This window comes from Eublepharis macularius, chromosome 4, assembly GCF_028583425.1.
Source record: "Eublepharis macularius isolate TG4126 chromosome 4, MPM_Emac_v1.0, whole genome shotgun sequence".
Classification (NCBI taxonomy): domain Eukaryota; kingdom Metazoa; phylum Chordata; class Lepidosauria; order Squamata; family Eublepharidae; genus Eublepharis; species Eublepharis macularius.
The window spans coordinates 24,310,636-24,325,664 of record NC_072793.1 but is presented as its reverse complement, the minus strand read 5'-3'; the positions used below and the strand labels follow the sequence as shown (position 1 = coordinate 24,325,664).

The 15,029-nt window shown below is 37.2% G+C and overlaps 1 protein-coding gene across 3 annotated transcripts in view; it reads left to right on the top strand.

Moving 5' to 3' along the window:
* Positions 1–15,029, top strand: part of RPTOR (regulatory associated protein of MTOR complex 1) — a 525,720-nt gene that overhangs the window by 412,799 nt on the left and 97,892 nt on the right. For all 3 annotated transcript variants that reach the window (XM_054976818.1, XM_054976816.1, XM_054976815.1), the window contains exon 21: positions 1,615–1,733. In XM_054976818.1, the coding sequence (XP_054832793.1) occupies positions 1,615–1,733 (119 nt within the window). The remainder of the gene's footprint in view (positions 1–1,614; positions 1,734–15,029) is intronic.

The window sequence follows — 15,029 nt, the reverse complement described above, 5'->3', positions numbered from 1 at the left end:
TTTTTTTTTTACACAGGTAAGAGGGCTGTACTGTAAGGAAATGGTTCAGAGGGATGCTTTGGTTAAGAAACCTGGGCCCTTTTCACGCTACATACCTGCTTCCAGAACATCGTGAAATGCAGTGCAAAAAACACGGAAGATAGCGTCTTCTCGCGAGAGTTTTGCGCAACGTTGCGCGAGTTTTGTGTGACATCATGCAAAACTCTTGCGAGAAGACGCTATCTTCCGCTTTTTTTGCGCTGCGTTTCGCGATGTTCTGGAAGCAGGTATGTAAAAGGGCCAGGGACTGTGGACTAGAAATTTTCTCTAGCTACATTGGCTCTCACACCACTTCAAATGAATCATATATCACATTATTTAAAAGGTCGTCACTATGCCGGACAGAAGAGCTTGCTTCAGCATTTGTTTCAACCAAACTGTCCTCTGCTAAATCCCTTGTGCACCAGACAAACAGTAATTTAATTTGTAGGTTTCATGAGCATACGAAAAGTCAGAACAATGGTTATCTTGCCATATAGAAAACATAGGTAAAGGTAGTCCCCGTGCAAGCACTGAGTCATTACTGACTCATAGGAGGACGTCACATCACGATGTTTTCTTGGCAGACTTTTTACGGGATGGTTTGCCATTGCCTTCTCCAGTCATCTACACTTTATCCCCAGGAAACTGGGTACTCATTTTACCAACCTCGGAAGGATGGAAGGCTAAGTCAGCCTTGAGCCGGCTACCTGAACCCGGCTTCCGCCAGGATCGAACTCAGGTCGCAAGCAGAACTTCGATTGCATTACTGCAGCTTACCACTCTGCGCCACAGGGCTCCTTATAGAAAACATAGTCGCCTCTTTATAAACAGAGCAAGAATATGGGAAAAGAACATCGTTTATACGCAGCTCATAACTGCTAGCTGTATTCTATTTAAGTCTTTGGACATAGGTTCACAAGCAGAAATCCGCCAGCAGAGAAAGCAGGCACTAGCTCATGAGAGCTTATACCACAGTAAGTGTTAGTCTTTAAGTTACCACAAGAATTATTTTAGCCAAATGGTCAGAATCTATTCTCTTGCTTGAAATATTGGGTAAGCGATCATCAGAGATACAAGAGTATGAACTTGTGAAAGAAATCTTCTTCTCGCTGTAAATTGTGTTTCAGATTCTCTTTGGGAGCTACTGGTGTTGATTGGTTATTCCTGCCTATTAGGAACAATGTTCTTATCACAGCAACTATGTTATCTTTCTGAAATAGCGAAACTTCCAAAAGTCCCATCACAACCATCACACAGTGTGGGACTGGAACTGCTGAAGTGTCTACAATCAAGTAAAACATGTCCATGGAATTATTACCAGTCACACAATCAAGCCTTTTATGTTTTTGTTCTAAATTGACCTCTCGGGCAGAACACTTCTGCTTCCAAATTAAAAGCATTCGCATTAGTTTTGGGGAATGTAATCTCTTCCAGGCAGGGACCTGTTTTCTGCCTACGATATTCCATAAATGGAGAGCAACATAAATAAAAATAGGGGAACCGTCTGCTGTTGTACATAGTAGAACGGTATGTTTGGTACGTTGGCCGTAAGATTTTGTTTGGAAAACTTTTTTTTCTCCATCTTGCTTCTAGGGGTTTCCTTCAACAGCGTTTACACACAGATTTGGAGAGTCCTTTTACACCTGGCTGCTGACCCCTACCCAGATGTTTCAGACTTGGCCATGAAAGTGCTCAACAGCATTGCTTACAAGGTACATGTCCATGTGCTTCTGAGTTCCTGTTTATCAACTTTGTGCACATTGCAAGTGCTCTTTTGGAAGGCATTCTGAAAGAAATTACCTTACCAGTAAGCAATCGATTGTTGAATGCCATGGAGTAGGGCATAAAGTTATCTGAGTTCATTGTTTCCTTTGATTTGTGCTCTAGTTAAAGGTCTGAGTAATACATAGAAAAAAGATTTGCTTTTTCCCCGAGTTTGCATCTAAATCAAACATAGAGCATCTGGGAAAACAAGAACTGCGGGTTTAAAAGGATACATTATTATATTGGGCTGACGGTCATTTTTGTCCCATCATCTTTAACTACCTTCGTTCTTCTTATTCCTTACTGTGGTCCCCCTGCCCTGAACACAATTTGCCGCTGGCTATCATAGCTCACAGTTTCTTTCACGTAGGAGCTAAAACTGACACGTAATGTTCTCTTTCTGCACCATCTGTCCTCTAAGTGTAGAAAGATAAAGGGAAAAAAAAATAAGAGTCTATAAAGACGGTTCTGATAGAAGCCCAAACAGCTGTTCAAGTACAATGTACTAGAGGCAGCTGACCATGTAGAAATTACTGGAAGGATCTGAATATGTAAAGGCATACATGGGTAACTTTCTAAATCAATGTCTAGCTTGGATGTCTTTGATGCCTAGCTAATACAGTTGACCTTATGCATTTTTTTGGTTATTTTCTTTGCAAACTCGTTTAGATTATGCAAATGAGAGTAAGACTGGATTGCAGATTGAAGCCACAACGGCTGCCCAGTGCAGGTGATCTAGTACATGTGAGTCAGCATGCAGACACCCCGTCCCACTCTTCACCTCTCTCAAGAGCACCACCGTTAACTGCTGTCCTTCATTTTGCAAGGATGATTTGTTTTTACCCCAGGCTGCTGTCACTATTATTGTAGAATTACAAGCTCGAGGGGTTTCAGTAACTGGGCTGTTATCACATACCATTTGTGATAACAAATCTTCCACCGGAAACCAAGCACGACTTCAGCACTTTGGTAGATTTGATTATGAATCCTCCATTCCTGCTGTCACTGTTACGCAGTTGAAGACCGTTTGCACATTTTCTTTCTTTGTTAGGCCTGAGATAAGAGCATTCATCACTCCCACAAATTAATAGCATGCACCAGTCCAGTATAAGATGGGATAGCTAATTGATGATTCATCTAGTTCCTGAGTTACATTCAGCATAAGAGATGCCACCAAATTAATGCACTGGCCAGTATCCTGTTTCATCCCATTTTCCCCTTAAGAAACTAATTTTTCTTTTTAAACTTTTTTTTTAACTGGAACTCGGAGCCCACTACATAACCATCTTAGCTCACAGGCCATGTCTGTTGGACATTTTGTGACAGTGAAGGCTCAGAGAAGCTGGTGATTCAGTGCCAGAAAAATATAGGTAATAAGGGCGAAATATTCTTATCCAGGATGAATAATGAAGTGAATTTATGTTGTGAATACCTGATTTACTCACGTTGGTATTACATGTGAGGTAGGCTAGGTAGATCTATGGATGAATGAATATGGATACATCTATACAATATACTTATCAGGGACATCTACTTCTTTGGTTAGGATAATAATAATATGCCCATTCTTGTAATAATCTCTGTTGCAGCGGTGTGATTTAAAAAGCATGAGTCTGGAAATGGAGTTATATTAGAATCAAGCAGGGCTTTTTTTCTGGGAAAAGAGGCCGTGGAACTCACTGGTGGAACTCAAGACAGCACAATGATGTCACTTTGGGTCAGCTGGAACAAGGGGGGGGTTAAAGTTTAAATTACGCTTGGTGAAAATGGTCACTTGGCCGATGCACCCCCCCCCCGATCTCCAGACAGACGGGAGTTTAGATTGCCCTCCACACCACTCTGCGGCGCGGAGGGCAATCTAAACTCCCCTCTGTCTGTCAGGGGGCGGGGCCACTGGCCATGTGACCATTTTTAAGAGGTGCTGGAACTCCGTTCCACCACGTTCCCACTGAAAAAAAGCCCTGGAATCAAGGTGGTGATTTTTAAAAGTTGTTTAGGTAGTTATATCCCATTTTTATCCCCAGTAGGGACCCAAGGCATCTAACCCTGTCTTCATTTTATCCTCACAAAACAACAACCCTTTGAGGTAGGCTAGCCTGGAAGTGAATGACTGGCCTTGAAGCTATGCAGTTGCTAGTGGTTTCTCTGAAACTCAAATAGGGTGGAAGAATCTCAGCAAAAACTAAATACCTATAGAAAACTTCCATTCTGTCTTTAGAGACCAAACACTTCCACAAATCTGTAGAAGAATTTTTACTGACTTTTTAACATCTAAAATTTTCCCCGTCTTGTCCTAATTGTTTCTTATCAGATGCAGCCTCATCGAGTCTATTAAGATCTTTTCTGCCTGAGTCAAAATACATGCTTCACAATAAGAATACCAAAAGAATACCAAAAACATGCTTTGTGGAGTTCTCATTCATACATTTACCATGCATTAGTTAGCTGACTAAAGAGACATTGACTTTGGTAAGAAGGTACTTAATCCATTGCTGAAGTGATATTAACTTGTCAGAGAAATAATGCCTTCCAACAAGAGGGAATAAATGCTCCCTCAAAGCAGAAAAGTTTCTTGTAAAAAATGTATGTCAGGAGGCACTCTGTCCAACAGGGAGTGAATTACTGTCTTCTCTGTTACAAAATCCAGTCCCAACTTTCATGATAGAAATTGAGGTATCTGGGCAGTAACACTTCTTAGATGTACTGTAGGTGCACATGCATGCTACACACTTCTGAAGAAGGCAGGTAGAATCCTCCAGTGAATTTTATGGTTTTAGCAAAGAATTCAGATCCTCTGCTGCATCCATTTATTTATTTATTTTGCATATATTTATGCTCAGGGCTTTTTTTCAGCTGGAACGCGGTGGAACAGAGTTCCAGAACCTCTTGAAAATGGTCACATATGACCATTTTCACCGAGGGCAACCCACTGAGTTCCACCACCTCTTTTCCCAGGAAAAAAAGCCCTGTTTATGCTGCTTCTCCAGAGACCTGCTCAGGGGAGCTCACAAGAAAAAATGCCATAAAAATGATAAAAACAACATAAATGCTCAGTATTAAAAACAAGTAATTAAAAACCAGATGGGCATAAGCTATGTAGCTCCCAAAGTACTAGTTTCTAAGTACCTCTATTTAAAAGGACAAGAAAAATGGAAAATCAACACCACTCAATCATAATTTAGGCTCTGTTTTGTTAAAGGCTTTTTATTACAGTAACTGGAGCTACTACTTTAACATCCTACCTGTGCTTTTTGAGGTTTAAGGTGATTTAGCGACTCTTGACATTTGAATGGAACGCTTGATGTTAAATTATCTTCATTCATAACAGATGGATTCCAGTATCACGATTTGGTGGTCAAACCATCTGAAGTTACCACATTTTAGCACTCAGAATGATCCGATGATGAATATTCCACTATACTCCGTTGTAGCTCCGACGTAGAGAAATCACACCTCACCAAGTCCTTGAAAATATGTGAAATTTGTGTAACACAAATTTATAGCGAGGTTGTGACAGAGTAAGCCATGACAAGTGTGAAAGCATTGACAAAGCCCACCTCCATGGTAAAAATGAGAACTTTTTATCCCCACTTAAAAATGATCATGTGAATGTGTCCTGCCTGTCCTTTTTGCCTGTCCTTTTTGAAAGCCAGTGCTATAAAATGCAGATATACGTTGAAAATCTAGATCAGAGGAATTGACTACTTGCTCGTACATAATTGGCCTTATAGACCATCTAGTTCAGCCCCCTCGTCAATGCACCATTCCCATTTTGGGAGAAAAAAGAGGGCAAATAGAAGTTGAGCAGTTCCACCTTCTGTTGATCACATCTCTTTCCACTTTTTACTTTGAATGTTCTGGAAAAGGACTTTTTGTTGATCCTGGCCAAAGCTCAGTTCAATTTGAGCTTTAGCTTTCCCGACACTTTCTATACAAGTCTAGGCTTCTCATCTATAAACATTCCTAGTGACCCGCAGTTCCTTCCTTTTTGACTGTTCAGCTCATCGCTTAACTTTCCATGCAGCCACGTTGATTTATTTAAATGTCTCCCGTTTTTCTTTTTCATCAGTATTGTTTGGAATTGTGTAACTCCTTTTTCAGGAAGTTCTAGTCATCATGGATTCCTTTCCCTGACAGATAAGCTAATCATGAAATCCTAATGCTCATTTCTCTAAAAATCAGTTTTCCTGAAGTTCAAGATGCTTTAGCATGGTATATGCACCAAGCCAACGGGGACTGGTTGAATCTCACATGTAACGTTCTTCATGTCAGCATGCACAGTGCCATCCTACATGCTGACATTCTCAAGAAATTAGGTGCATTGGCTTGGTACTGAGGCTGGCGTTCTTTATTCTTCTAAAAAATGTTAAATATATTTACTTACTTATTTTATGTCATTTATAGTCCACCTTTCTCGCTGAGACTGAAGTGTGAGATTAGTTGAATCAATATCAGGAACATTTCCATAAACAATGCCATAGGATAAATAGATCCAAGTTCACAAAGACATGGCGTTAGTAGGAATCCATAGTGGTGAGGAATCAAAAGGCAGCTACAAAATTTAAACCATGCGATTCCTCCCCCACCCAATCTTTTTATATCTCCAAACCAGTCAAACAAAATCTTCCTTCTAAAATTAGCAAAATTGCAAGTCTCTAAAATCCAGGTATATAAAAGGTGCTAACAAGGCCATGCACAATTGGAAGGGTGGTATGCTAGATCAGAAAGTGATGTATTGCTATTCTCTGATGTTAGGACCCACAGCTTACACGCTTGAACATACTCAGTTTACTTCAAGATACTGTAGTCCATGATCTATGCTGCAGTCAATCACGACTGTGTTTTGTTTTCATACTTGGATCCAGGTCTTGGGCTTGGAAGAATCCACTGTGCAAGAAGAAGTTACTTCTGTTCATTCATGGAGTTGCTGATTTCCTCCACCCCACCCTAAAAAGTTTCCTTAGAGCATTTCTTGATGCAACGGAAGCCAGTTCGGGGCAGGACAGTGGGATCAAAAATCCCCCACCCGCTCCACAGGAAAATGACCCATAATGCACAGTAGTTGCATTTCTTAAAATGTCTTAAGCCTCGGTTGATTGTGGCAGTTGGCCCTCCAGAGTGTTCCATCTATGGCAGCCAATTCTGTGGATGAACAAGCACCAAACCCTAGTAGCTCTTCAGGTTTCATTATTCACTGTCTTCTTTCTTAGGCAAGATAAGTCTGATATGAGTACCTTGAGAACCAACTTTTAGTTTATTTTTCAGCCAAATTGATTTGAAACTTATTCATCAGATCGATTGTTGGCTGCTGGGACTTGAGATTTTTAGCTGTTAGATACCAGACTTTGACAAGATTGTTTCATAGAGCTTCATGCTACATTTTTTTATCCAGCTCTCTATGCTTGTTAGCATTTTGGAAGTGGACCTCTGTTTACATGTTTACATGTCAGCGGCTTATCCCATCATGAAAAAGCTATCCCTAAGCTTTGAGAACCTTTTTTTATTCCAGTGCTTTCTCCAGGAATGTAGTATTGGAATGATTGTTCTTTTGTCGTCCTCTTTTGTCACCATCTTTCTTTTCATGTTTTAAACAGGAAACACCAGTACCAACCATCACATATTGCAAATTTATGCAATTATAGATTGAACAAACCAGAGCCCCAGTCCATGGAATTCCTGCATTAAACTGTAGCAGTCTCTTACTATACTTCCTGTTTCCTTTTCGAGTAAGCTAATAGAGATGCTCCAGCAAACCCAGCAGCCAGATACAGGGGAAAGTGCCAGACCAGAATACTCTGCCCAATGTAGGTTCTTATATTTGTGTCCAATATCAACAACCTTTTCACAAACATAATGCTTTAGTGGTGTGTGTGATATGTGCCGTCAAGTCGACTCTGACCTATGATGATGCTATGAATGAAAGACCTCCAAAACGTCCTATCATTAACAGACTTGCTCAGATCCTGCAAACTGGAGGACGTGGCTTCTTTTATTGAGTCAAGCCATCTCATTTTAGGTCTTCCACTTTTCCTAGAGAATCTTGTCTTCTCATGATGTGACCAAACTACAATAGCCTTAGTCTTGTCATTTTAGCTTCTAGGGAGAATTCAGGCTTGATTTGATCTAGTATCCACTTACTTGTCTTTAGTTAAAGATGTTAAAAATTAGCCCTGTGTGAACAACCTGGGATATCTTTGCAATTTGCTTGGATTGCATTCTTTGACTTAGATCCAGAGGAGTTAGCCGTGTTAGTCTGTAGTAGCAAAATCAAAAAGAGTCCAGTAGCACCTTTAAGACTAACCAACTTTACTGAAGCATAAGCTTTCGAGAACCACAGTTCTCGAAAGCTTATGCGGCAGTAAAGTTGGTTAAGCTTAAAGGTGCTACTGGACTCTTTTTGATTCTTTGACTTAGTGTTTCAAACTCTCTATATAAATTTATTTATCATTTTGGTAGTAGCCCATCGGAAAACGGAGAGTTTAATCAGTACAGTAGTATTCATAACATCTTGGGTTTAACCCATAATATTGGAGTAGCATAATGTGACTATCTGCTTTCACACCCCGTTTTGGGCTTTTCAATAGAGAGGGAAGGGTGTTCTTGTTTGATTCAGTTTTGCTTTGGCAGGGGAGGCAGGGGCAGGCTTTTGCAGGGGAGGCTGGTGCTAGCTCTGGTATGATCTACTGGTTCAATTGAACTAGGCTGGCTAGAATGATAAGAATCAGATGAAGATTAATTTTTTTCCTCCCATCCTTGAAGATAATATCAATATTATGGGTTTTATTGAGTCTTCTTCATTAAGAGCAGACTGGAAAATGAGTGCTTTTGAAGTTGCATGGCCAGATTTGAACAGCAGCTTCTCTCATTCATAGAGATGGGACTGGTTCTGGATCATTGCGAATTCACAGATTATCCATCCCTTCCAAGTATGGAGTTCATAAGTACTTTGACCTTTTAAGCAAAAAACAGCACAATGTAAATCTCTCCTTTGAGACATAGAGAGTATATAAGAAAGCCACCTGAAAAGGCCGATGCCGCTAGCTGAGGACTGCATGAGAGATAATTTGTGTCCTCAAGCACAATGCTGCAATCCATCTGTGTGCACCCAGCAATCAGGGGTGTAAAGTGCAAATTTAGGTATTGTGAGAAATGCTCCCTTCCGTTTATGCTATTTCTGTCTCCAAGCTCCCAAAGGCCTTGTCTGTGGCTCTTTACGCCTTTTTTCTACAACTACTGTGATCTTAATGGCCATCATCTCAATCTCGTTTGGATGTGACACACCTCTGAAAGAGACAAGTGTGCTGCTTGAGAAGCCTGGTTTTTTACACTTTCTTGTCCTCTGTGCCCGTCCCTCCTCCCCTTGCCAAAGATTTCAAGAGGTGGTAAAGGAGGTTGATCTATTACTACCTTTTGGGAATTGCAGGAGCGGCTACATTTATTTCCCCGCTGTTTCTTTAAAGTTGTTGCCCAAAAAGCTATTTCCCCCCTCACTTCAGCATCTAAAAACAATTTGTAGTTGAGGGAGTCCATTTATGGAAACAATAAGTAATTTTTCTCCCCGGAACACGTGTTTTTTCTTTCCTCACAGGTTAGATTTGTTCTAAAGCACCATGTCTGCATGTTTGTTTGTTTGAAAATGTAATTGTTCCCATTTCCAGAAATATTTTTACTCAGTATTTTTGAAAGGTTTTGTGCTCATCAAGGACCAAGTCAAGTTCTGACATTTTGTCAGGTTGGTATTTAATGAAAGTTTCCTTTCAGTCATAGAGATAAATAATCTCAACTTTTCTAGTTCTCTTTTGCCAGTTCCCCCCGCCCCGCAGTGCCAGTGCAAATGTTAACTGCATTAAAGGGAGGAGGAATGGCATATTAATTGTGAACAATGAACAAAATCAATGTATGGACCAATTAAAACGGCACAAAACATTGCGCAAGCTTTCAAAGTTACCAAACTCTTGGGAGAAGAGGTTGTTTTGAATTTTGCATCTGGATACAACTTTTTTTTTCCCTATTAATTCTGAGGTTTTTATCTGTAGGCATCAGATAGGATCCTCTGTGGTAGGTGTGAATCTAGGTAGTCTAAGAGTCTTGGTTCCACGGTGCTCCCCTTGACTGTGAGCTTATTCTTTTTTTTTTTTTTTTTTTTTTTTTTTTTTTTAAATAAACTTTTTATTAACTTTAAAAAAACAACATACAATGCGTAAACAGGAAAACAAATTACACAATATTAAAGTCAACTATAATACAAGAAAAAACAGATAGCTTATAATATACTACCAGTTTTCAAATATAATATTAACAAAGGAAAAAGAAAATTTGCTTAGAGAATTGCAATATACCTAAGCAGAGAGGGAGGTTCTTTACAGTTTGTATGAAACCAAACATATTGCTCAGAAACACCATGAGACAAACAATAAGTGCTTTGGAGGGTGTATATCATTGGTTAATAAGTAGTCAAAGAAAGGGAGCCATTTTGTCATAAAATCAGTTTCTTTTGGAAAATGCTGAGATATATAAATAGAATCATAAACTTTCTCTTGGATATAATAATCCCAGACTCTGGAAAACCAACTGTCGATAGATGGGATCTTGGGGGACTTCCAGTTAGCTGCCAAAAGGGATTTTCCGACCATTAGGAGGTCATTAATTAATTCTTTCCTAATGCTTGGGATATCTATGTTGTCCCATTGATTTAGAAAAATTAGCTTAATATCAAAGGGTATTTCATAACCTGTTATTTCTTTTATATTCTTTAAAATCTCTATCCAATAGTTTTTAACTATGGGACAATTCCACCAGCAATGATTGAAAGAACCTATCAAATTACATCTTTTCCAACAATAAGGTGACTGAGTTTGTGAAAATAATGAGAGTCTCTTTGGTGTTAAATAACATCTGTGGATAATTTTATAAGCTTGAATTCTGTTGTTTATTATGCGAGAATCTCTTATATTAGAAGACCAAATTTTTTCCCATTGGGCTGGGGGAATTACAGATCCACAATCGGTTTGCCAGTCTAGCTGATATTTCTGAGGTTTTAATTCAAAGGTATTAAGAAGCAAATTATAAAGTTTGGATATCAAACCTTTTTGTGTCCAATCTGTTTGATTTAAGAGCTGTTCAAATTCTGTCATAGGGTTACTAAGGATTTGTTTAATTCCAATTTGATACATCATGTGAGAAAGTTGAAGATAAGTAAACCATTGCATTTTTTGTTGTAATTTATGTTCTAAGTCTTGTTTACCTAAAAAACCTGTACTTGTGGATATATCAATTAAACGAGTTAAATTCTGTTGTTGCCAGAAAGACATAAAAGAATTAGATTGGCCTGGGGGAAACCATGTTTGTCCTAAAAAGGATGAAAACCGGGATAATTTTGGCAAAATCTTTTTTTTGTATTGAGACCATATGCTCAGTATATCCACTAAAAAAGGATTATTTATCAATTTGCATAAATGATCATTTTTAACATTCCATATTAAATTCTGTATTACAAGAGGTGCATAATTAGGATGTATCGTTGTAACCCAATTCAAAGAAGTTGGGGTTCGTAAAATCTGGACTACATTCAATAACCTGGTAGCTACTTGGTATGTGTTAAGGTCTGGGTAATTAAAACCCCCTTTCCCATATTTCAGTCGGAGTGTGGTAAAAGCAATTCTCTGTTTTTTATAGTTCCATAAAAATTTATTTAACAAACTTTGCCAATTTTTCATCGTTTTCTGCGGGATCTTGAGTGGAATTGCTCTCATAAGAAATAAAAGTTTTGGCAGAATAAATGTTTTAATTATATGATACCTTTCAAACCAAGAGAGATTTAATTTGTTCCATTTGCCTAAGTTCAATTTTATTTGTTCTATAACTGCATTATGGTTTAGTTTAAACAGTTGCTTCAAATCTGTAGAGATATTAATGCCCAAATATTTTATGTATTTAGAGACCCAACGATAATTACAGATTTTTTTTAGATGGGTAATTGAATCTTTTTGAATATAGACTGGGAGCAATTGAGATTTCATTTGGTTAATTGTTAACCCTGAAATATTACTGAATTTTGTTAGTGTCTCCTGTAGGGGAATAATCGATTTAATTGGATTTACCAAATAGAGCAATAGGTCATCAGCAAAAAGGCTTAATTTAAAGTTGTAAATTTTGGTGGTAATCCCTTGTATTCGGGTGTCATTCCTAACAGTCTCTGCTAAGGGTTCCATAGCCAAAATAAATAAAATGGGGGAAAGTGGGCAACCTTGTCTCGTACCTCTCTGAATGGCAATTTTATTTGAAAAAAAACCATTGATTTTAATTTGAGCTGTATTTTGTGAGTAAATCGTGCCTATCATTCTTAGAAATTTATCACCAAAACACATATGTTTTAACACTGATTTAAGATATTGGATCTCAATGGAATCAAAAGCTTTTTCAATGTCGAGAGAAATAAAAGCAGACTCTATATTATTTGTTTGGCAGTATGAGATTAAGTTTAGAGTTTTGTAAATATTGTTAGTCAGGTCTCTAGATGGAATAAAACCAGATTGGTCCTGGTGAATATAGTGGGAAATGAATGAATTTATCCTTTTAGTTAGAACCATAGTGAAGATTTTATAATCTTGGTTTAAAAGGGATATGGGTCTATAAGACCCCGGGTTGGTAACATCTCTGCCCTGTTTTGGTATTACAGTAATTGAAGCATTTGTCCAAGAAGGAGGCATCTTACCACATTCTAAAACTTCATTACAAACTTCAGTTAAAGGTTTGCTTATAAGCATGATAAATTTTTTGTAATATTCTGATGGAAATCCATCAGGACCTGGCGATTTATTATTTGGCAATGATTTTATTGCTTCTGATATTTCCTGTTGAGTAATTGGGCTATCTAAAAGAGATTGATGCTTAGTGTCCAGTTTTTTTAAATTTGCTAGTGACTGTAAAAATTGCAAAATAGACTTCTGATTTGGTTTTTTGGATGTATATAACTGAGTATAGTAATCCTCAAAAACATTCAAAATCTCTTTTGTTGTGGTGTGAGCTACTCCCTTAGTGTCGATTATTTTCTTAATGCACCTTTGTGTCTCTTTGTCTTTGATCTTGTGGGACAAAAGTCTAGAAAATTTGGGTGAATTGAACCAGTAATTTATTTTAACGTATTGTAGCTTTTTTTGGATTTTATTGATATCTAATGATTCAAGTAATTTACGTTGAGATAGTAATTTTTTATAAATTTTTTTACTGCATGTTCTTTTATGGGTAGCTTCTAACATTTTTATATTCTCTTGGAGTTCCTGTTTAAGGATATTTCTTTGTTTATTAATATGTGCTGAAAGAGATATTAAATGTCCCCTTGTAACAACTTTCACTGTATCCCAAAGTATGCTTGGTGAAATGTTTTCTGTTTTATTATCAATGATAGCTAATTCTATAATCTTGTTAATTTCTGTGACTGTTGTTTGATTGGTAATTAAGGACTTATTGAATGACCAAAATTTTGGTTTGAAAAAATTTGGACTGATTTGTAATGAACATTTGACCCATGCATGATCTGACAAGGTAATATTACCTAATTCAGAGCTGACTATATTGTCTGTAATTGAATCAGAAACTAATAAATAATCAATTCTAGTGTAAATGTTGTATTTTGAAGAAAAATAGGTAAAATCTTTTTCATTTTTGTGTTGATACCTCCAAATATCAACCAGGTTATTGTTCTCTAAAAGGCGTGCTAGACCGGAGTAGTCATTCTTATATTTAGATGTCTTCTGTTTGGGTCTAGATCTATCTAGTTTATAATTTATTATATAATTTAAATCTCCCCCTAAAATCTGAATGCCTTCACTAAATTGTGTAAATTTGTCTAAAGAATTTTTTATAAATGTTAGTTGGTCCTGGTTAGGTGCATATATAGAACCAAAGGTGTATAGCTGGTTTTCAATTGTACCCTTAATGAATAGAAACCTGCCCTTAGAGTCTCTAATTAAGTCATTAAGTTGAAATGGTAAAGTTTTTGAAATAAGGATAGACACCCCTCTTGCTTTGGAAGTCCCAACTGCATGGTATTGTAAATGATAACGATTAGACTTCAAGTTTTTTGTATGTTTAGAATCAAAATGAGTTTCTTGTAGTAAAATAATGTCTGAACCTGTTTTAGATAATTCAGAAATAATTCGTTTTCTCTTAATCGGATTTCCAAGGCCACGTACATTAAAGGAAATAACTTTGAGATGGTCTGCCATATCTATTTTTGTTTGTTATAAGAAAAAATAGTTCTCAAATAACTTATCAGATACTTATTAACGACCAAAAATTAAACACTTCTTCAACTTAGAAATAGCTAATCTTCTCTTTTTTCCTCCTCTTTTCTTCCCCCCCTCTTTTTTATGTTTCTTTGCCAAAATTAAAATTAAAGCAGTACTAAAAATACTAAGCTAGTAAGCTTAGATACAAAGATTGCAGTAAGCAATATTTTGATTTGTGACAGTAGAATTAAGTATTTTTGCTCTAATACATTTTAAATCTCAAAAAACAAACAACTAAGCTCTATCAAGCGTTGTAGAAAGGAATCTATAAAAACACTATTTAAACTAATTAACTTTTATAAAAAACAAAAATCACTTTTATATAATCCGTTAATACTATTTCCCTTTCCCTCCCCCAGTTCTTATTAGTAACAGAGCATTAAAAATATAAAAATATGAAGCTATAAAAACTTGAGTAAGAAAAAATAAAAAGACAATTATAAATCACGTGGACTAGTGTGTTACTTCACGCACTAGCTATTTGTTGAGAGAGAAAAAAAAACCCAACCCTTAAAAACTAACTCAACAGAAGCCAAAGAACACTAAGCTAGCAGCTTAGATATACAATAAGCAATATTTTAATTTGCAGCTATAAAATAAAATATTTTTACACTGGTGCACTTTAGAGGCTGAGTTCTAGCAAATGTAAAAAAAAAAATTAAAGATCACTACTTAAACTAATTAACTTTTATAGTAACAAGACCCTCCACAATACAATTCCCCTTAACCCTATAACAGTATACCCCTCTTCCCTCCCCCAAATCTTATTAGTAACAGCTCAAAGCTATAAAACTGTAGAAATTTTTATAAGGAAAAAAAAACAGTTATAGTTCACTTGGACTAGTGTGTTACTGCACACACTAGCTATTTGGTAAAAAACCAACCCTTTGGAACTATCAACCCAACAGGAGCCACACTGAAGAAACCACCCTAGGCTCCCCCCACCTGGAAAAA